Source organism: Amphiura filiformis, chromosome 11 (assembly GCF_039555335.1).
Source record: "Amphiura filiformis chromosome 11, Afil_fr2py, whole genome shotgun sequence".
NCBI classification, from domain to species: domain Eukaryota; kingdom Metazoa; phylum Echinodermata; class Ophiuroidea; order Amphilepidida; family Amphiuridae; genus Amphiura; species Amphiura filiformis.
Window position 1 is genome coordinate 52591770 of NC_092638.1, and position 22437 is coordinate 52614206.

Consider the following 22437-nt stretch of genomic DNA (forward strand, 5'->3'; position numbering starts at 1 on the left):
ATTTCTGCTAGATATTGTATGTAACATATTATCGATTTTTCGTCATCAAACATTCGTTAGAACTTAAACATTACTGGAAATAGAATGGCAATAGATTAAATAACGTACATATATTATACATACAATATTATGTACGACAATACTCGGAGTCTGAAGCGCGCTTAATGGTCTTGTCAAGTATCTATAGTTATTTTCATGACTGTGTCAACTCAAAAATCATTCAAGGTCGAATGTAGGAAAAGTATGATAAGTTGAGCTGTAGCCCATCAAGAAATGAAAGACAAATTAACTGATAAAATCAATGCAAACTACAGACTATGACAGACAATGGATGCTTCCTGTTGAATGACTTATAATGATACTAGTACATCATCTTATCGCTTTCATGAATTTCTTTCCATTTTAATTGAAATCAACACCTGGATGTACATAAAATGCATTGCTGATGCAGTACCTGGAGGGGGGTACTAAAGTTTGGTTTGGGTAGGGGTGTGCCGCTGAGAACAGTGGCACAGATAGACGTTGTGGCGCCCGGGACCAAAGATAAATACTGCCCTGCCCCAATTTTTGAAACAGAAATTTTGCACATATACCAGTATTTAATTTTTAGTAATGAAGTTGAATTTCGGTCTTCAATTGATCTTTCACACGATTATTTGTGTTGAAATGCGTGCGAAGCATGCAAAAATTTTAACTTTCATCGCATGGAGGGGTGCATAATCATGCTGAATTGCATGTGCCCCTGCCCCCCGGTTTTGGCCATGTTCACTGGGTATTGATGGGTACCAATCATTTTCATACACCCTGTATATTCTCCGAGTTTATCAAGTTAGGTCCTATTTGACTCATTGAATGTTCGAAACTCTGTCCTAGTCTGCCAAAGTCAAATAAATGCACAAAGAAATGAAAGAGGAATAACTGATGAAAATCAATGCAAACTACAGACCTTCGGTTAGGGTGTCAATACTATTTGGTTTCATTGTGAACTCAGTACTTCAATATAAAGCAAAAAAACATTTCATGAATTTCAGTTCTCTCTGCATTTCCCCATCAGTTAACAGTTTCAACATGGCTGTGATTATACTACAATACATCAGCATACTCTTATTGTGCCACAGACTGGTACCGACTTCAGCAGCCACTCACCAATCACCATGTTACCCATCAGGAAGTATCGCTTGTAAAGTCTTCAACCATACATGGCTGGATTGTGCCGCCAGAAACCTAGTGTGCATACCACTAATACCAAATAATGCTTCTCTAGAGGTGATTAATTTGTCCCAGAACAAGCTTCATGTTATTCCTGATGATACATTCATTGTGCTCAACAACTTGCTTGATCTGACTTTGTCCAGAAACAACATCTCTGACATCTACAGCAATAGCTTCAAAGGGCTACATCAACTAATATTGCTTGACTTGTCACAAAATAATTTGAAAAACTTGACTAGCAGTCAATTTAAACATCTTGTTTCATTACAAACGCTTGATCTTAAAGGCAATCTAATCACCAGTCTTACTTCTTCTACACTTGCAGCACTGGCAAACTTGGAGGATCTCCAGATTAATTTTGGAAGTTTCAACAATGTGACAAACACCCCTTTCATTAACCTCACATCTCTGCAGAGTCTTTCATTAGATATGCCGTTGATATTATTTGATTGTAAAGCCACCAGAGAGTTCTTCACTGGACTTAGTAAATTAGAAAACTTACACTTGGGTCTTGGAGCCTGTACCAGTTTGGATTTCTGCCCATTGATCTCATTACAGACATTAACTGTCACAGGCATTGATCATGGTGTAATAAACATAACTAATGAATGCTTAACAGAAATTCCTTTGAAACATCTTGTATGTGGCCCTGTTGAGCTGCACTCTCTCTATACGTATCTACATTACCTCACAAGTCTTCATATTGCATTTGTAACCTACAGATATGTCAATCAAACAATCACAGATTTAAACTCACTTAATAAGCCAAATCGCTATTGTAACTTCCGGGTTTTTTTAGGACACTTTGCCCTTTGACCTATCTGGAAAATTCAGAAAAATTCGGGTTTTGTGCATACAAAATATAATTTAAAATGTGTTACTAGAATAAAAACAAACTTAAAAACATTATTATTAAATGAATTAATTATTTAAATATTTTTTAATGATAACATTATGACAATAATAAATAAATTATTAATAATTACAGCAATTTTCCCGATAGGTCAAAGGACAAAGTGTCCTAAAACTGCAAAAACTGTCCCACAATGCATTGCAAACTTCCAATGCCGATTGGGCTTATTCACCACTCCGTAGCTTATCTCTTGATTTATTTGATGTCATCCTACTTAAATCCACAACATTTGAAGGCTTAGCAAAATGGAATGCTACTTTGAATGTGCTGGAAATCTCTGCTGCTGAATTGTGGCTTAAAGGTTCTCCTTTCAAGTGGTTTCCTAATCTGCACGTACTACGGATAATTGTGACTCGGCAAACTGTTAAAATGTTCTCAGCATGTGCCTTTGATGGCTTAGAAAACTTAAGTGAACTATATTTAAATAATTTATATTTCAACATATTTGCATCAGGTGCACTACACATATTGGGCACATACAATTCTCTCAAGGTTCTGAACCTGGCTGCCAATAAGATGCAAGGTGTTATCACATATGACCAGATTTGTGCGATCACATCACTTGAGGAGTTGGTTTTATCAAACAACTACATTTCTTCTTTCCCACATAGCTTTCCATTTTACCCATTTTAAAAATATTACTGATTAAAACAGCATCACCAACATGGCACTCACCAAACATAGATCTAGTAGAGATTTGTCATAATGCACCTAATCTACATACCTTAGATGCCTCATCTTGGTATATTTATTTTGGTAAATGTACATGGCCAAAACTTAAGAATCTTTATCTCAATAAAATGAGGACTATGAATGATATTGCAAGTGCCGAAGTTATTGTACCTAATTTACAAAGACTTCATTTGGCCAACATTCACATACACATAAAGTATAATCAACATATGATAAAAGCAGTCCTGAATACATTTAAGTCACAAAATCTCCAATTTCTTGACTTGAATTCAAATCAAATATCTGCTATTGACAAAGAAGACGCTATGTTATTGGGCAACTTGATATGGCTGGATTTAAGTAACAATCAACTTGTATCACTTAGTAATCTACAAAATCTGAATCATATGCACACATTACTTTTGAGTAGGAACAGAATTGCAGTTGTACCAGGGTCATTTTTATCACAATCAAACCACCCAGAACTTCAAACATTAGATCTTCAAAATAATCCACTATTATATGATTGCAGTGTTATGGCATTGAGGAAGTGGTTACTAACAGATATACTTGCTAGTATTATCCTTACTGATTACTTTAACTATATTTGCCATTTGCCAGATTCAAAATACGGTTTGAGTGTGACAGAAATTGACTTGGACTGCAAACTGAAATTTTGGATGTACATTTTGATAGGTTTAGCATGTTTAATTGTTGTAGTCATTACAACTATAATAGTGATACGGTATCTATGGCATATTCGATACATACGCTTCCTTCTGTTCAACAGAAGACCATATCAAAACTACCTCATCAATAATGATGATGATTTCTTGGTGATGATGAAGATGAGGATGGTGTACCTCGATATGATGCTTATGTGATATACCATGGACAAGATGAAGATTGGGTAGATGGTGAACTTCTAGCCAACATTGAGGAAGGTGAAGAACCATTCAGGCTTTGTCTTAAGACCAGAGACATTCGTGCAGGCAGACTCATCTTCAATGAATTGTCACTTCACATACAAAGAAGTCGCAAAGTTATTGCAGTCCTCTCACCTCATTTTGTTAACGACAATTGGTGTCACTTTGAACTAAACATGGCACATCGCAGGGTTCTAGAAGAGAATCCTAATGTCCTGATCTTTATACTTCTGGAAGACCTTCCTGAAAGGAGATTAACTCTACTGCTCAGACAATTATTTTGCAAGAGTTGAGTGCCTTAGATGGCCTGCAGATGGACATGCACAATACCTTTTCTGGCGGTGTCTTAAAGAAGAACTCAAAAGGCCTGTACCATTGGATAGACGTTTTCAAGTTTAAAACTATAAAAGGCTATGCCTTTAAATGCTTTCAAGTTTAAAATAGGCATTTGATTTTGAAATACCAAACTGGTGCTTCATGAATTGATGAAATTAGGATGCGCACCAAATAAACATTAATATGATACATTACAGAATGGATATAAAGTAATTATATACTCTTATATATAGCCATGAAATAATGAGTCATAACATGTCTTTAAGAATGCTGTATGTAATAATAAGATTTTTTGTACTACAATACATTAGTATACTCTTATTGTGCTACAGACTGGTACTGACTTCAGCAACCACTCACCAGTCAACATGAATGATGCTGTTTCACAGAAGACTATCAACATCACCCCAGCTAAGTTAGGTTCTATGTATTACACAATGATATGTATCTTAAAATAGTAATGAAATCCGAAGCAGAAACTAAAAGGTTTATTACTTAATACAGTAAGCCAAAGAATTAAGGTACCAGTTATGTTCATCCCTGCATATCCTAAATAAAGACAAATATGTCAAATTTAAAACAAGCAGCCAATACCTATAGTACTCTTTAGCTCTGATTTAAGACCTTATTTGTTGAAATTGGTTGAGAATTAAAGAAACTGTGAATGAAAACCTAATGAAGAAATGAAATCAAAAGTTGCACTTTTGTGTTCTAATCAATGAAAGCATGATGCTAGTTTTAACGTGCTAATCAATGGAAGCATAGCGCTAGTTCTCTTGTTCACGCCGCTTTGTGTACAAATCAATAGGGCATTTAATGCAGCAAACTGCAACTTTTAAATTGGTATCTTCCTTGGGTTTTGGGATCGCTGTGTCTTTATTTCTTGAACAATTTCAATGAATGAGGTCTTAAACTCGAGCTAAAAGATGCAGCTATTGGCTGCTGGTTCCAATTGTGACATATCCTTCTTTGTTTAGGATATACAGGAGGTGAACATAACTGGTACCTTAATTTTTTGTCTTCCTGTATATTGGAAGTGATTAATTTAATGGCAATAAAATACTTGGTGTGGCAGGTAAATGCCTTATCTCAATGTTTGTGTCATTTTGTCCCATTATCTGTCTATGAGCTATTATTAGTCTCAAAGTCCACATTTCTTCAGATATAAAGTATATTGGTTCAGTTACACCACCCTTAAGATAGGTTAATATACTTAGGATACATTACATCTCTTAGTGAAATCTAATCACTTTCCCAAATTTTTTCCAAGGTGAAATTGACCTTTGGTTGCACATAGCTGGTGCAGTATAACACAGTAAGTGTTACCAGCCCATGAAGAAATGAAAGTGGAATAACTGATAAAATCAATCAAAACTAGGCTATACAGACCTTGACAGAAAAATCATCGCTTCCTGTTAAAGAACTTATTGCTACTGAAATCTTATCTCTTTCCTGAATTTCTTCCAAGGTGAAATCGACCCCTGGTTGTACATGTATGCATAGCTAGTACAGTTACACAGGAAGTGCATGGAATAGCTGATGAAATTAATGAAAACTACCGATCATGACAGAGAGTATTAAAGTAGCAACCTTGTCTCATGACAGAAACTAGATGCTTCCTGTGTTGGCTCACAATTCAATACAATAACTTGACAGAGAAAACTTGTTTTTATTGTGAGTGAAAAACATTTGATGAATTTTAGTTCTGTCTACATTTCCCAATCAGTTAACAGTTTCAACATGGCTGTGATTATACTACAATACATCAGCATACTCTTATTGTGCCACAGACTGGTACTGATTTCAGCAGCCACTCACCAGTCACCATGTTACCCATCAGGAAGAATTCCTTGTAAAGTCTACAACCATACAAGAGTGGATTGTGCCTACAGGAACCTAGTGTGCATACCACTATTACCAAGCAAGGCTTCTCTGCAGGTGATTGAATTGCACTCTAACCAGCTTAGCATTATTCCAAATGATGCATTCAATGGGCTCAACAACTTGCTTGATCTGGACTTGTCTTCAAACAATATCTCTTACATCTACGATAATGGCTTCAAAGGGCTACACCAACTGTTACTGCTTGACTTGTCAATCAATAATTTGAAAAACGTGACTGGTACTCCATTCAGACATCTCGTTTCATTACAGATACTTGATCTTCAAGGGAATCCAATCACCAGTGTTACTTCTTCGACACTTGCAGCACTGGCAAACTTGAAGGACCTCCGCATTGATTTTGGAAGCTTCAACAATGTAACAAACACCCCTTTCATTAACCTCACGTCTCTACAGAGTCTTTCATTGAATATGTTATGGATATTATTTGATTGTAATGCCAGAGAACTTTTCATAGGACTTAGTAAATTAGAAATCTTATACTTGGACCCTGGAGGCTGTACTTATTTTGATTTCTGCCCACTGATCTCCCTGCAGAAATTACTTGTTACAGGTGGCCAAATAAACATAACTAATGAATGCTTAACAGAAATTCCTTTGAAACATGTTGAAGCTTACCATGTTGAACTGCACTCTCTCTATGCATACCTACATTACCTCACAAGTCTTCATATTTCAACATCCAAAGATGTCAATGAAATCATCATGGATTTAAACTCACTGAATTCATCACTTCATAGCTTATCTCTATACCTTGATAATGTCAATCTAAATTCCACAACATTCGAAGGCTTAGCAAAATGGAATGCTACTTTGAATGTACTGGTAATCTTTGCAGATGAATTTTGGATTGAAGGTTCTCCTTTCAAGTGGTTTCCTAATCTCCATATGCTACGGATAGCTGGGTTAAGTGGTGATCCTCAACCTCTTAAAATGTTCTCCGCAAATGCCTTTGATGGCCTAGAAAACTTAAGGGAATTACATTTAAATTACTTACATTTCAACATTTTTGCATCAGGTGCACTACACATATTTGGCACATACAATTCTCTCAAGGTTCTGGACCTGGCTGACAATGATATACAAGATGATATCACATATGATCAGCTTTGTGTGATCACATCACTTGAGATGTTGGATTTATCAGACAATAACATTTATTCTTTGCCACAAAGCTTTCCATGTAACCCATTTTTGAAAACATTACTGGTTAGTAAGGCATCACCAGGACGACCCACAACAAGCATAGATCTAGTACAGACTTGCCATAATGCACCTAATCTGAATATTTTGGATGCCTCATCCTGCTTATTTTTCTTGGTAAATGTACATGTCCAAAACTTACGACTCTTTATCTCAATGAAATTCAGACTTATGATATTGCAAGTGCTGAAGTTATTGTACCTAATTTACAAAGACTTCATATGGCCAAAGTTCTGATAGGGGTACTGTATACTCAAAACATGATAAAAACAGTCCTGAATGCATTTAAATCACACAATCTGCAATTTCTTGACTTGCATTCTAATTTAATATCTTCTATTGCCAAAGAAGAAGCTATGTTATTAGGCAATTTGACATGGCTGGATTTAAGTAACAATCAACTTATATCGCTAAGTAACCTACAAAATCTGGATCATATGCACACATTACTTCTGGGTGGGAACGAAATTACAGTTGTACCAGCGTCATTTCTTTCTCAATCAAACCACCGAGAACTTCAAACATTAGAGCTTCAAAATAATCCACTATTATGTGATTGCAGTGTTATGGCATTGAGGAAGTGGTTACTAACTGATCAAGTTGTTAGACTTTATGATGGTCCTATTAAATTTGTCTCTGCTGATAACTATAATTATATTTGCCATTCGCCAGACTCAAAAAAACAAATGAGTGTGACAGAGATTGACTTGGACTGCAAACCAAAATTGTGGATGTACATTTCCATAGGTTTAGCATGTTTAATTGTCATAGTCATTACAACTATAATAGTTGTACGTTATCGATGGCATATTCAATACATACGCTTCCTTCTGTTCAACAGAAGACCATATCAAAACAACCTTATCAATAACGATGATGATGTTCTTGGTGATGATGAAGATGAGGATGGTGTACCTCGATATGATGCTTATGTGATATACCATGGACAAGATGAAGATTGGGTAGATGGTGAACTTCTAGCCAACATTGAGGAAGGTGAAGAACCATTCAGGCTTTGTCTTAAGACCAGAGACATCTGGCAGAGCAGACTCATCTTCAATGAATTGTCACTTCACATACAAAGAAGTCGCAAAGTTATTGCAATCCTCTCGCCACATTTTGTTAATGACAATTGGTGTCATTTTGAACTAAACATGGCACATCACAGGGTTCTAGAAGAGAATCCTAATGTCCTGATCTTTATACTTCTGGAAGACCTTCCTGAAAGGAGATTAACTCTACTGCTCAGACAATTATTTTGCAGAGTTGAGTGCCTTAGATGGCCTGCTGATGGACATGGACAATACCTATTCTGGCGGTGTCTTAAAGAAGAACTCAAAAGGCCCGTACCATTAGATAGACGCATTCAAGTTTAAGACAGGCATTTCAATTCGACATATCAAACTGGTGCTTCATAATAAATTTGGGAAATTATGATGAACACCAAAAACTATTAATAATATTGCATAATAGATATAAAATAATGATATTCTCTTATATAGCCATGAAATAGATGGCTATATAAGTTGAGGCATTCCAATTTTTTAGGTTATCCTTCAGACAACCTAAAAAAGGTGTACCTCTGAATGTAGGCCTGCACACTATTTTGTCCACCATTAGTAACATACAAACTTGGCTGAAGAGTCCACCTCCTCTATCAACTTTTTCAGGTGGACCTTCATGAACTGCAGCAATCATGCTTAATCATACAACCAATCAATTTCTGGCAAATTGAACATGTATGCGACCATGTGATGGCAAGGTGGTACTATCATACCATGCCAAGTGCACTGTCACCAATGTGTGATTGTTACCACATAAGCTGCATCTTTCTGAACTAAATTCAGAAGATTTCTAAACAGCTTCTGAAAAGGTCTATTCTATGATGTCAATTAGCTAATCCAGTTTTGAAATCCATACACCCCATAGAAGAAGACATGACCTTAATCTCCAAAACAGGGGGTGTAGATTTCAAATGGAGACACCTATTTGGGTAACCCCATTTAAAATTCACACTCCCTTTGTGGAAGATTAAGGTCATATATCTGCCACAGGGGTGTCCGGATTTCAACTAGAACAGCCATATTAAATACTAACCTCCATGAGTCCAAAATCAACTCCTCTTGATGAGATGTAATTATCTAGATAGTTCCAGTTGAAGTGCTCCAGGGCCTCTGTTTGGAAGTGGACCTTGGAAGGCTGGTACTGTGTATTATGTGAAGACCACAGCTGGTAGCTGTATTCTTTCTGTAACCCTGGGTATGGATGCCTGTCAAGAAAGGAAATAGCCATGCAGGTGATAACACTAATAAAAAAAGGCAAATATTCTCATGAGATGCTCAATTATTCATGCCATGTTTTGGGGCCAAAGTTTTGGGCTTATTCTTAGTTGCACATAATATTCAAAAGTCAGTGCTAGAACATGGAGATCTACATCCATTCTCTCGGTCAGGGCTGTTCCATCTATAGTACTTACCACTTCTCACATCTCTCAAAGGGACACCCCTCATGAAATCCCTATTGGTTTGTACAGAGCCTTTCAGTTTTCTCAACACAGAAATTAATAATTCGCCTTAATTATCTTTGGTAATTATTTGAAGTTGATTTCCCTGATAAGAAATCAAACTTTTGGAATTGTTTTATGAAGATTCATTTTATGGCATGTTTTGTGATTCCCCCCATTGAGTGCAACGGTAAGCATCCCCTTCGTGTCCGAGAGGCGAGATGGAACAGCCAAATATCGACAAAAGCAACCAATGGGAAGAAGAGATCTATCATGAAGTGACGTCATGCCGACTGACAGAATACCAAAATATTAACCCTTCCTGTACTCACAGCGCATAAATTTACTTCATAAACATTAGAAATGATTATTCCTCATACCAATTACGCTGTGCCTAGTCTTTTTAATTTTATTTTGGTCTCAAATTATAACTGCACATCCAAGATGGCCGCAAGTGTTAAGGCCACAGAACAAAACAGGGAAATTACTTTAAAAAAAGACTGAAAAACAGCATAAATTTGGGGTAAAACACTAAACATGGGCTGAAAATAGAAGAAAATGTGTAAATTTTGGCAACAAAAAAAAGAAATCAGCAAAAAAGCGAAACTCTCACACCTCTGTAAACCGCAAAATGTTAAGCAAATTTCAGTCTTAGACTTAGTCCCATATTATCACATTATCTACTTACCTTGGCTTATACATCGTCACCAGTATAGTACTCTGATCTCGTACCAACGCCAGCTTGTGAAACATTCGTCCCATACTCAGTATGTACTCATTATTATTGGGCTTACTGACCAGGAACTGTCTATGACGCCATCTTTGGAGAGATGCTAAGACTGACTCAGGTACAAGAACCAGCTGGAAGCCCTGGATATGAGAAGGACAAAAATGAAACTTAGAAATCATGAAACAAGACATTTCTGATATCTTCTGGGACTACCCTGACAACTTTTGGGACTTTTCAGACATATATAAAACTCAAAATCATATTAATCATATGACCAAAAATTTCAACTGACGTTGTTGTGTTTGCATGTCACTTATGGAGGGCACAAAATGTACTTCTGCATTGCTAATACTAAGCTCCTGGGAAACATGTTTTAGTGTGTGCTTATATGTGTCCTGGGGTTAATGCAATTTTACTGATATGAAACTTTGCAGCAAATCATGCATCAGGCCTGGCCATCTAGAATTTAAAGGCGAGTGGTTTTTTAAACACGGAAAAACAGTGGCATGATCGACGGGAATTATATAAAAAAACATTAATTTTCACCAGGTTCGCCGTCGCAAATAATAAAGGAGACAAGGAGAAAAAAGTGACCGATAATGGGTTCATAAGTGACCGCTTATGGGTTCGAATTTCAATCCAGCCTAATCATGAAGCTCCCGTGGCCAAGTGGTTAAGGCATAGGTCTCGTAAACCTGAGGTCCTGGGTTCGATTCCCAGGCAGGATCACTTTTTCTCCTTGTCTCCTTTATTATTTGCGACGGCGAACCTGGTGAAAATTAATGTTTGTTTTTTTTAAATTCGACCACTCGAATAGGTTAAAACCTGTTCGAGTGGTCGAATTTTCACAAATACCACTTATTTAGGTATAATCAAACAGAGCTTTGGTCTTAAAACAGAATTGATTTATTTATGTTGAAATGTGTGCAAAGCATGCTAAAATGTGTGACTTTCTCCGCTTGGAAGGGGCACAGAATCAATTAAATGCTGCTGAATTGGCTGATTGCAGATTTGATGGCTGATTTTGGGAGATTCGCAGCGAGTAATATTTATTGTCTAGGGCGAGTGGAAAATCGCTCACTAGATATCGAGTTTGGGCGAGCGGTGGCGACCAAAAAGCAATCGCTCGCCTCAAACAGCAAGGCCTGATGCATAGTCACTTTTTTCATCACAAAATATTCAACATAAGAAATCAAAAAAAAGTGAGGAAAAAGGCGAGAATTTATTTCCACATTTCTTGCTTCCCCTAAATTGTGCTACAGCTGAGCATGTGCATATGATGAAATTAGTTTGGTCTTTGAGTACTGAGAGTTTGTTCTTTGCCCGAAAACTGCCCAAATGGTTAGAATTTCGACAGAAAAACAGGAATCAATTGTTGGAATGATTCTTGCAAAAAACTACTGCACAAGAAATTGATCACTGTATGATGAAATTTGAGCTTTGTACACCATTTTGTTTCCCATGAGTGTTAATCCAATATGGCCGATTTCCTACATAACAATTATGCTCTATGAAATCAACCTTCTCCATTTTAAATTCCTTGCCACGACTCACCTGACATAATCTCTGGGACAACAGTTCATGAAACGTCCCTTCCAGTGTCTGTTTCTGATTCCCTCTGGCCTCGTCATCGGGAAACAGCTCATAGAACGATTCCACAAACTCTTGGTCCAAGACGTGATTGTCTGGGAAGAAATCAGTACTGATAGGGAAACAGGCAGTGGCTGTGAGAGATTTCCAGTCGACACCTGGTGATGGATACAAAGAAGATACAAATATATGGCAATGGATACAAAGAAGTACATGATGCAGAACAAATTCTAATGAATACAAATAACACACTATAAAGTGGTAAGTTTGTGTATTTAATATTTCTGCAAAAATTTAAAACACTATTGCTGGTTTTACATTTTCTAATTTTCTACTGGACTTACACACTGAAGAAACAGTTTTCAATTAATAAATTGCTTGATATTAATGTGACACAAAAATTACACATTTCGAGTCAGCAAATATGATGAATAAATGGGTATTCTAATATTAATGAGCACATTTGCATAGCTGGAGAAGTTGTGAAATGCTTGCTTTTAAAAATGTCAATGGTTCAACATAATAATACACATGTGGAGACATAACAATGATAAATTTTTATTGTATACTCTTCATTTCTTTAAATATGTTATTCAAGTACAAGAAAACCAACATTGTGGAAGTGGTAATTCCATAACATATTCACCTATGGCACGGATCCACTATATGCAGGGAGAGCCTCAAACTGGCAATAGACATGAAAGGAAGTATTACGTAACTTTACACAATGTTATTTGACTTGTTCAATTCCCATTTGTGCATGCTGCCAGATCAAGGCTCTCCTCGCATATGGCGGAACCATGCAATGGGTGAATAGAACTTTATAGCCCCAACATACCAGTTTGTAAAAACGGTGACCATTCTTGTTCCCCAGTCACGCCCCATACCCACGATCGTCTGCTCTCTAAAGGTCGATGACCTCTGCCATCTTGAGGACTAGCACTTCTACCAAGAGGCATATTTCCTGATGAAAAGAATGCAAGATATGTATATGTTATCCCTGAGATCACAGTGGACTTCTTAAGTATGATATGACAAGTTAAGTAGGTAACAGGGCTACGCATCCTTCACATGAACATATAAAACACAATGGGGAATGATTGCTCGCTACATAAGAGGAAACTGTTGACATTTTTGAAGACATATGATTAGCTCAATAATAGGCTGGCATTTTGTGTAGTACGAGGGGGTATCCAAAAGTTTTTGAAATCGCCCAGAAATGAAGGAGCTATATCGATGAAATTTTGTCAATGTATAATTACTGCATGGTCCTTATGTACATTATGGTCCAAAAATGGTCTCATAAGTATGTTTACTTTCTTTACAGGTGGCACTAAATGGGCAGTAGGCACATAACCTGCAAGATGGTGTAAATTGAGGCACGCAGCGTGATTAAGTTCCTGCATTTGAAGGGTTAGGCCTACAATGCTCAGAAAATCTATGATGAAATGAAATCTATCTACAGTTGTGATTGCCCATCATATGGCACTGTTGCTTTTTGAAAAAGGAATTTCCAAACTGGCCACATGTCCCTCACAGATGAGCCAAGAAGTGGACTTCCATCACTTACGGATGATGCGGCCACAGTGAAGATACTCAAGAAAGTGGAGGATCTTATCATGAAAAGGTTATGCGCCTGCTTCCCATCTAGTGCCACCTGTGAAGAAAGTAAACATACTTATGAGACCATTTTTGGACCATAATGTACATAAGGACCAGTGATTACACTGACAAAATTTCATCGGTATAGCTCTTTCACTTCTGGGTGATGTCAAAAACTTTTGGATACCCCCTCGTAACGCCACACAGTGTCATCACCCCGATATCTTCATGGCAAAAATCGCCATGGTAGGTTGAATCCACAGCCACGCATGGCCATTTTGTTCCGACCTTTAAGACACATAATGAGCCGAGGGACATCCCAACTAAGGCTACTGTCAATACCTTGGTAATTGACTTCTCTAGTGTGTAAGTGAGCTTGTATACGCCATGTGAGTGAGTGCTCACACTACGCTGTGTGTGACCTCTGTGTGTGAGTGAACATGTATGTATACGCCATGTGAGTGAGTGCTCACATCAGAAATTTTTTGTAAGTTTATGAGTTCAAGACGCACGCTTCTTTCTCAAGACGCAAGCTAACGACTATCATATCCGGTGAACATATATGTTCAAGTGCAAGGAACCAGATCTGGTTTCTTTATACGAAATCATTTACGGGAGATATTCATCATTTTCTACCCCGGTATCAAAGATTTATCGTCTGAATATCAAGCGTGCATAGCACATTTACGTGTATCGATCCCGGGTATTCATTTCAATGTCTCTGGCTGTATAATGTAATTATTAACCGGGCGATGTTGGTGTGCGCCAGTGGATGAGACTGATGTTGGCAAATACAAATTCACTGTAATGCCAAAAGTAGTCATGAAGGTGTTGAAATTTTGTTCAGAAAATCATACTGTGATATCTCTTCTCTAGGGCCATCAAATCCACATTAACATGTTCAAAAAAAGCAAATTTCTTCTTTTTTTAAAAATAAAAAATGAATGTGCTTCAACTTTAAAAGTGTGTTTCTCTGAATTTTGTATTTTATAATGTCCATGTTCCATGACCTTTGACCAATCCTAACTTTGTACCTGTAAATCTAACAGAGATGGAATAATTATCATTTTAAATTAATATTTAGTGCTTTACATGAAATTAATAAAAATTATAACATGTGCCTCATTTACTCATTTACAAAAGTGTCTCTGCATGTCAGTGGCTCTAGATGATTTTCACCAATTTTGTTGATGACCTATTCTTTGGGGGCTGGAGGGTCCCCTTGGAGTCAGAAAATTTGGCATAAAAAAAGTCAAAATTGGCAATTTTCCTCCTATCAGTTTTTTTTTACTTCACCTGGAATAATTGGAGGCTAAAGGGTAATGAGCCCAGCACCCAAATTAATGGAAGCTGAGTCCCACTAGCCCCCACCCCCTTCCATCCCCTGTTCCAGAGCCAATACATGTGCGATGTTGGGAAATCTGTGATTCCAAGAACACCAAGCACGTTTCATAGCTATTGGGGGTTCATTTTTGGTGTGATTTATGTGTTCGTAAACTTTTATGACATTTTTATGCCACTTTTATCATAAGAATTCTGCAATCATATAGGGTTTTAGGTACTCATCCTCTGCTCACACTCTAGTGAAGATGAAGATTATATAGATGAAAATGATATTTCTTTATTGACTAGCCAGGGGTTCTGTTACACCTATATAATTCAAATGATGATCTTGTTGATTATTAAAGCTAGGTCTACCTTCCCACGAGAACAGAATTTTACACTGTGCGGGCTTCAACTTGTACTTGTTGCAGAGTCTAGTGCTTTACCAATTTAAACTGGACTGTCCATGGATTGTTCATCACAGTATTGTTTCTTTACTTGAAAGGTACAATTAACATTTCTTAGCTTGGCTCTCGCCAAAAAAAAAAAACCCACAAAACAAAACCATGGAATCATACAAAAAGAATTTTTGAATTATGTGTTTACATGAAAGACTTTTTTGTGTTGTTATATTTCGAAAAGATCCCTCAAGAACGGTACACAGCTGTCACAGAAAAATAAAAGAGGCAATGTTCAGGGTTGTAGCTACAGTGGGCGGTGGAGGTAAGCAGAGCCCACCACTTAGTTTTGGTGCCCACCACGTGCACTCAGTTGCAATTTTAGGACTGGAGCCCACCACTCAAATTGCACAATTTTGTTAAGAATTTTATCAACTTTGACAACAAATTACCAAATAACAAGATTTTCATCAAATGCCACCCAGCACTAAAAATATCCTAGCTACAACCCTGGCAAATGTTGGAATTTCTGTGTCAAACGATCTCCAAAATACCTATAATCTTGAGTATGAATGTATGTAAGTGATCTTGATAATATAGTGTTGGTGGACTGAAATTGACTTACCAAAAATTAGGTCTATTATAGTTGGGTCATAATACAGACCATATTCATCTACAACAGAATACATGCATGGTATCATTAGACATTAATTTTTCTTTCCCCCCCAAAAAAAACCCAACATTAATCAAATATCAGCGAAAGGTAACAGGGCTCTTGGTTTCATTAAACGCAACCTCAGTTCTTGTACTGAGGACATCAGGCAGCGAGTGGCATGATAGAAAGAGACGGCAAAACTGCTCAGCCGTATGACACTTTCCATACAATTGGAACGCGGAAGTAAATCACAACTGAATTTCGCACCTGCCTTGATCACTGGTACGCGGCATTCAATTTGCACACCGAGTGATCGGAGCCTAACCAACACGGCGGATTTAAAACCGTCACAGGGACTCTCACCCAGTAATAATCAAATTTTACTGTATTTAATTAATCTGAAGGTTTATTTTTGTGGGTTTCATTATTTTAGCTTGTATTAATATTATATATTAACATAGGCCTACTTGTTTGTGATATTTTAAGCGTTTTAAAATTTCAAAATAATCCCATTCAATTACACGGCTGACAAAGGGAATTTACTGAATTCAGAGAATGCACGGCGCTCACCACCTGGAGGACATCAAACATACAGCATTCAAGACCTTTGTAAGACCAACCATTGAATACTGCTCCGCTGTATGGGATCCCTATACCCAAGATCAAATTTACCGACTAGAAGCGATCCAACATATACGAAGAGCAATCGCATTCATCAAAAAAGACTACAGCAAACGCACTATAGTGTGGCGTTTTGGGTCAAGCTGGGAGAAAAAAATCCCAGGTCGACCAAAAATAGCGTATCGCACACGATAGACCACCTAAGTTATTGTAAATCGGTTTCTCCCAGGTCGACCGTAAATTTTGGGTTGCCACATTCGGCCCGCAAACGCCAGGTCAGGATTTTTAGCCAGGTCGACCCATGACAAGCATGCAAATAGCCCTTGTACGGCATTCATTCATAACTTTGTGCAAGCGCCGGTGTGACTTTTACGATATCAGTTTCAGTGTCTTGACTTGGCATCTAACTTAATTCAGTCATAGGCCTACTCTCATTCTCGTATTTATTTAATAGAGTAGGCCCTATTCTTGTTTTAGTTTGCAAAATGCAGAGGCAGATATAATCCCGGGATATACATGTAGTCATTTGCGTCAACGGACAACGTGTAGGCCTAAACTCACTTAAGCTTACATCCAAGTTCGCATGGACGGTACTACGACTCGATGTTTCAGACTTGTGAGAAAAGGAAAGAGGTCACAAATAGGATCAAATAAAATAATCCAACAAAGAATCACCCTGCCTAAGTGCTGGACATAGGCTAGGCCTACATGTTTTAAACTTTATTATTATCCACCACGAATGGAGTGCCAATTTCTATTAGCCTAAGCTGTCTTTCTATCAACAAACGTGGAATCTCCCAGCTTGACCAATTTGGCTATAGTGTGACCAAATTAATGAAAGACTTAAACATGGAGTCACTGACTGACAGAAGAAAGACTTTCCATACTAAAAAAAGCCAGAGAGGGTAACCTGGCCCTGCCAGTACAAAACATACTACAACCAACAAACCGTCTTACTAAGCGTAGCCACCCAAACTCATATCACAAACTGCAAGTTAATAAGGACATTTTAAAACTCCTTTTAAGTAAGTGGATAGGCTTTCACGATGGGATTCCATGTCCTGATGAAGTCAGAGCCACATCCGACGAAAGCTTGACCAATTTAACACAGTGACTGGCTGCACCAGTACTGTAGTTTTCACACATTAACCGGCTGCACCGGTAATGTGATATCCGACGGCGCACCCGCATAAAAACTCCTTTTATCCAAGAACAATCAAAGAGTGGAATTCTCTACTAGCAACATTACCTCAGCAACCAGACTCATAACCATTCAAGAAATGCATATAAGATCACTTCCTAAAAAGCATCTGAGCAGTTCACACTAGTGCACACACACTAGATTCCTTTCTGCTTTACCTCATTTGGGGTGTTGGAGAGTATAAAAGCAGAATGCTGTTGATCTTTTGATACTAGTAACTTGGTAATTATAAGTGAATTTAGTTCAGAATTTCTTTAATTAATCCAAGTCAGTTGAGTTATTACACGATTATGTTAACAGTATCAATGACATGATGTTACTGGCAGACATACTCGTACAACTGAGAAAAACAGTATAATGTGTATTGATTTGATAGGCCTAAAGGAAAGTGGATGCCTACACATCTGGCAATATTCCAGTTGGTTTTAGTGACCACAACTTTATCACTCTAAAGAGCATGTCTGTTATGTATGTAAAATAAAAACTGTAACATATACATCATAGATTTGACATTTTGCCAACAAAGTTTGGGCAATAATGATTTCATATATTCAAGTTAAGATATGGCTGGTCATATCTTAAAAATAGGACGGCTTCTAGGTGGCAGTGTAGATCAACATTGTGCTACCATATTCCCCCGAATTCATGCTTTCCCATTATTATGTCTAAGTGCCCCTTTCTAATGCACAGGTCTGTACACCTAAATCCTGCATGTCTAATGTCTAAGCAAATTCACTATCCCAACTTTCCGATTGATTTGACTGTATTTGTAAAGCTTATGTCTGGAAATTCCAAATTTCATCGTTTGAATAAGCGTCTTCAAAAGTGACCGATTGAAGTGCGCATGCAGGTGCACTTAATCGGTTGAATATGGTAAATCCTTTGAGTGGTAAATCACAGAAGTGAATTGAAAGCTTGGCCCATCCAAAGTGACCAACTTAAGTGCCCGGGGTGCTAATTAGGTAGCATATGGTAATACTTTGAGTGGAAAATCACATCAGAACAGGAAGCCCAGAGTTTGTCGCAATGGAGGCAAACGTTTCAGACTACATACTGGCCCATTCAAGGGATGAATTTACAAAATCAACCAATTGCAAAACCTGTTTCATTTGGTATGGACGCACTGGGGCTCATGGAAGAACAGATACCTTAAAACATCCACAGATTGAGTAACCCAGGCAAAAGAAGAAATAAAACAAACAAACAAACAAAAAACAAACAAAGCATACCTTGATCTGGGTGTAAATTCAAATTACTAGGCCTCAAATACGCTCCAAGGCATGACCTGCTGGCACCACCAGACCCATCACTAGCCAAACTAACGCTACTAGCGGATGTATGCATGGTCGGCATAGCTGAAGCGCCCCCATGCAGCGACGAGTCTGGGCTAAGACCTGTTGCTCCTGACGACTCTTCTTCGTGCAAAGATTCGTGGTGGCTCTGTCTGTTGCGGTAATGGTGGAACTGCATGATTTCTCCTGATGGACCTGCATAGAAAGTAATAGAAGAATATTAGAGCAATATTGAGGTTAGCAATCCATAGGAAGTTCAGTTAGCTAAATATGACAAGTGCTATAGACTCTGCAACAAGTACAAGTTTAAGTCCCTGTAGTGTATTATGTTCTCATGGGCAAGTTGCCCTAGCTGTAATAGTCAACAAGATAATCATTTGAAAAATATACTAAAACATTTTTCAGGTCTTTAAAGGAAGTCTCCCGCAATCGCAACATTATGCCTTATATGTTAGAAAAATAATTATCAAGCACAAATCACATGGTTTTATTTAAAACAAACTCATATTTACCTTAAAAACAAATAAAAATAGCTGTCTCAAATTTCCCCGGCACCAAAATTGCCCAGTAACACAGTGAAGGCTGACAACAATTGAGCACAAATAACCATGACATCACTGTCCTAGACCATTTCGGCATGGGAATTCTGAATATTAATTAATGAGCTAATTTTGGCTGCTGAGACTTAGCAAAATGAAAGAGAACACCATTAAAAACATATGTGCCCATTTTTAAAAAATTGACCAAAAATCACCTTACGCCAATATGGAATGAAGCCGACAAATTTACCATCAATGAGCACATCTTCACTACACAATACTGTGAAATTGAACTCCATGAGAACTACCTTCCGATTGGCCAAAAAGAAGTTTTCATTATCAATTGGACCAATCAGCAACAGCGTTAGAATAATTTCAAAACACAAAAAAATTGGGGTGAAATTATTTGCAAAGTTACATTCTGATTGGTGATTAAAGTGAAGATATCATGTAATTGACCAATCAGAGGCAATGTTAGATCGGCAGGTAGTGCTCAGTGGGTTAATGTGCACATTAATAATGTGTCATTGGGGTCAAGCTGCAAAATGACCCTTAAATATGACTGTTAACATCCCCATATAAAGACAGCTCACACATTACATTGTGGTCTAAATATTGACCCGCTACACATACCATGAGGAAACGTATGGGTCCATCTTCTACGGCTTGATGTTAATCTGACTGTTTGAGCCGTGCATGCAAATGGATTGATAAGCGCCCTCTTGACATGCTGATGATGTGGACTGGTCAATGTGCGGTCATGTACAGCACCAGCACTGCCTACAGTCACTGGTTGGCCTTCAATCTTACGATCCTCCTCGGCAGTTGATGCATCGTAACTATGGCTCAGTGTTTCTATAAGTAAAACACACACAATCGTAGATTAACATTCATTTCAATTCACATCTTTTACCTTCTACCCATAATTGGCTATTCCAGTTGCAGAAATCCATACACATCCTATGGAAGACATGCCCTTAATCTCCTACACAGGGGTTTAGATTCCAAATGGAGCCTCCATTCGGGTAAGCTCATTTGAAATTCACACAACCTGTGTGGAAGATTTAAGGTCATGTCTTCCATATGGTGTGCAAGCATGGGCCAATTCTTCTAGCTCGCTTTCTCAAGATGCTTGGCCAATTTTGGTCCATATGGTCTACTGATACACAGACCTCTTTACAGTAATTTTTTACAGTAAAGTCTTAATAACCCAGTCCAAATTTTAATATTTTCAATTAGGTGCACTCCATTATATAACACAAATCAGGCCAAATCAAATTCTGCAATACACTCTACAACTTGGTAAAACACTCAAAAGTTTTCTAAATGGAACTTAATGTTAAGTCAACATAAGTGATGAAATTTATGCTCTAGCTACATTACCAGTGATTCATGCATGATAAGGAACAAAATGTGATCACTATACACATGTACCTTCTGGAAAAGAACATAAGCGAGTTGATAAACTTTTGTCATGCATGAAAAGGGACCAAAGTCATAAACTTTGGCAGCTACAAGTGATTCAAATTATTGCTCTCATTTTAATTATTCCAACACCAAGCTTGGGTCACAGATTCTTAGGATTAAATTTTGTGATTATTGCATAAAAAGTGATGACAAACATGCTTGTATGGATTAGGGTAAGTAACCTCAAATCATCTACAACTCTTCATATATACATGTAGGTATTCAATTTCAAACACAAATGTAATTATATGTTTATTTTTAATCTTATAATTAAATAATACACTACCCCTACATGACCTACAATATATTAATATTATGTCTGATTTTTAAACCATGAAAGCAAATACAGTTATTTGTAATGGACTCAGACAACATGCAGTAACTATTCCAGTTGAAATCCGAACACCCCATGAAAGACATGACCTTAATCTCCTGCACAGGAGATTTCAAATGGAGTCACCCATTCAGGCAACCCTATTTGAAATTCATACTCCCTGTGTGGAAGATTAAGGTCATGTCTTCCACAGGGGGTATATGGATTTCAACTGGAATAACCCATTCAAGGTCTTCTCCCTGACAAATAACCTAAAACTTAAGGTAGTGGAGCGAAAGTGAATGACGGGCAATAGCAGTTATCTGGAGATGAATGTGTACCACTACCATGTTCTATGGCAAATCACATGAGGACTACAATGTACCTACAGAGCCTATTTCAGAAAATTGATTTAGCAATTGCCCCTTTCTCTGTATGTGCGATGTCTGCCATGTACTGCCCAGTATGGAGTGACTCTCCTCTGCATAACAGGTTATCACCATAAACAGTTAATCCTACAGTATGCTATGTGAATGGTACATGTCAGTAAATTAAAATTATGTGATGGCTCAGCGGTAGAAAGTATGTCCATACGGTGGTGTGACTGCCTGTGATGGTGCATGCAGCTATATGCATTCATACAATGTACTATGCATCGAGTAAATTCATACATAACATATGAAATCTTACTAAATGAGCTTGGAACACAATGTAAATTAACCCAAACAGAGTGAAAAATTTGTATGGACACACACAATTCATTTAAATTGTCTCAAGCTCTCAATAACCTCAGAAAATACCATCTAAAATTATGAGATTAAATTACTCTCTACAATTGTTAAACAAAGTCTGATTCTGGGGCTCATGTGCCTGCACTGTGTGGATGGATCTTACTGGCTATATTGACCAAAGCTACAAATTGAGTGGATTTTGGATTCACATTAGAAAATAAAATGTTTTGAGACCCAGTGGTGTATCATCAATGCAGTAGATACCATTATTTTAAGTGGAACAACGAGTTGTTCCATATGAAAGTAAT

General features: G+C 37.5%; 1 protein-coding gene across 1 annotated transcript in view; it reads right to left on the reverse strand.

Moving 5' to 3' along the window:
* Positions 1-22437, reverse strand: part of LOC140163766 (GATOR1 complex protein DEPDC5-like) — an 82615-nt gene that overhangs the window by 37869 nt on the left and 22309 nt on the right. Inside the window, 6 exon segments of the mRNA XM_072187081.1 lie at positions 9262-9433; positions 10356-10537; positions 11952-12145; positions 12826-12951; positions 19017-19274; positions 20252-20473. Of these exon segments, the coding sequence (XP_072043182.1) occupies positions 9262-9433; positions 10356-10537; positions 11952-12145; positions 12826-12951; positions 19017-19274; positions 20252-20473 (1154 nt within the window).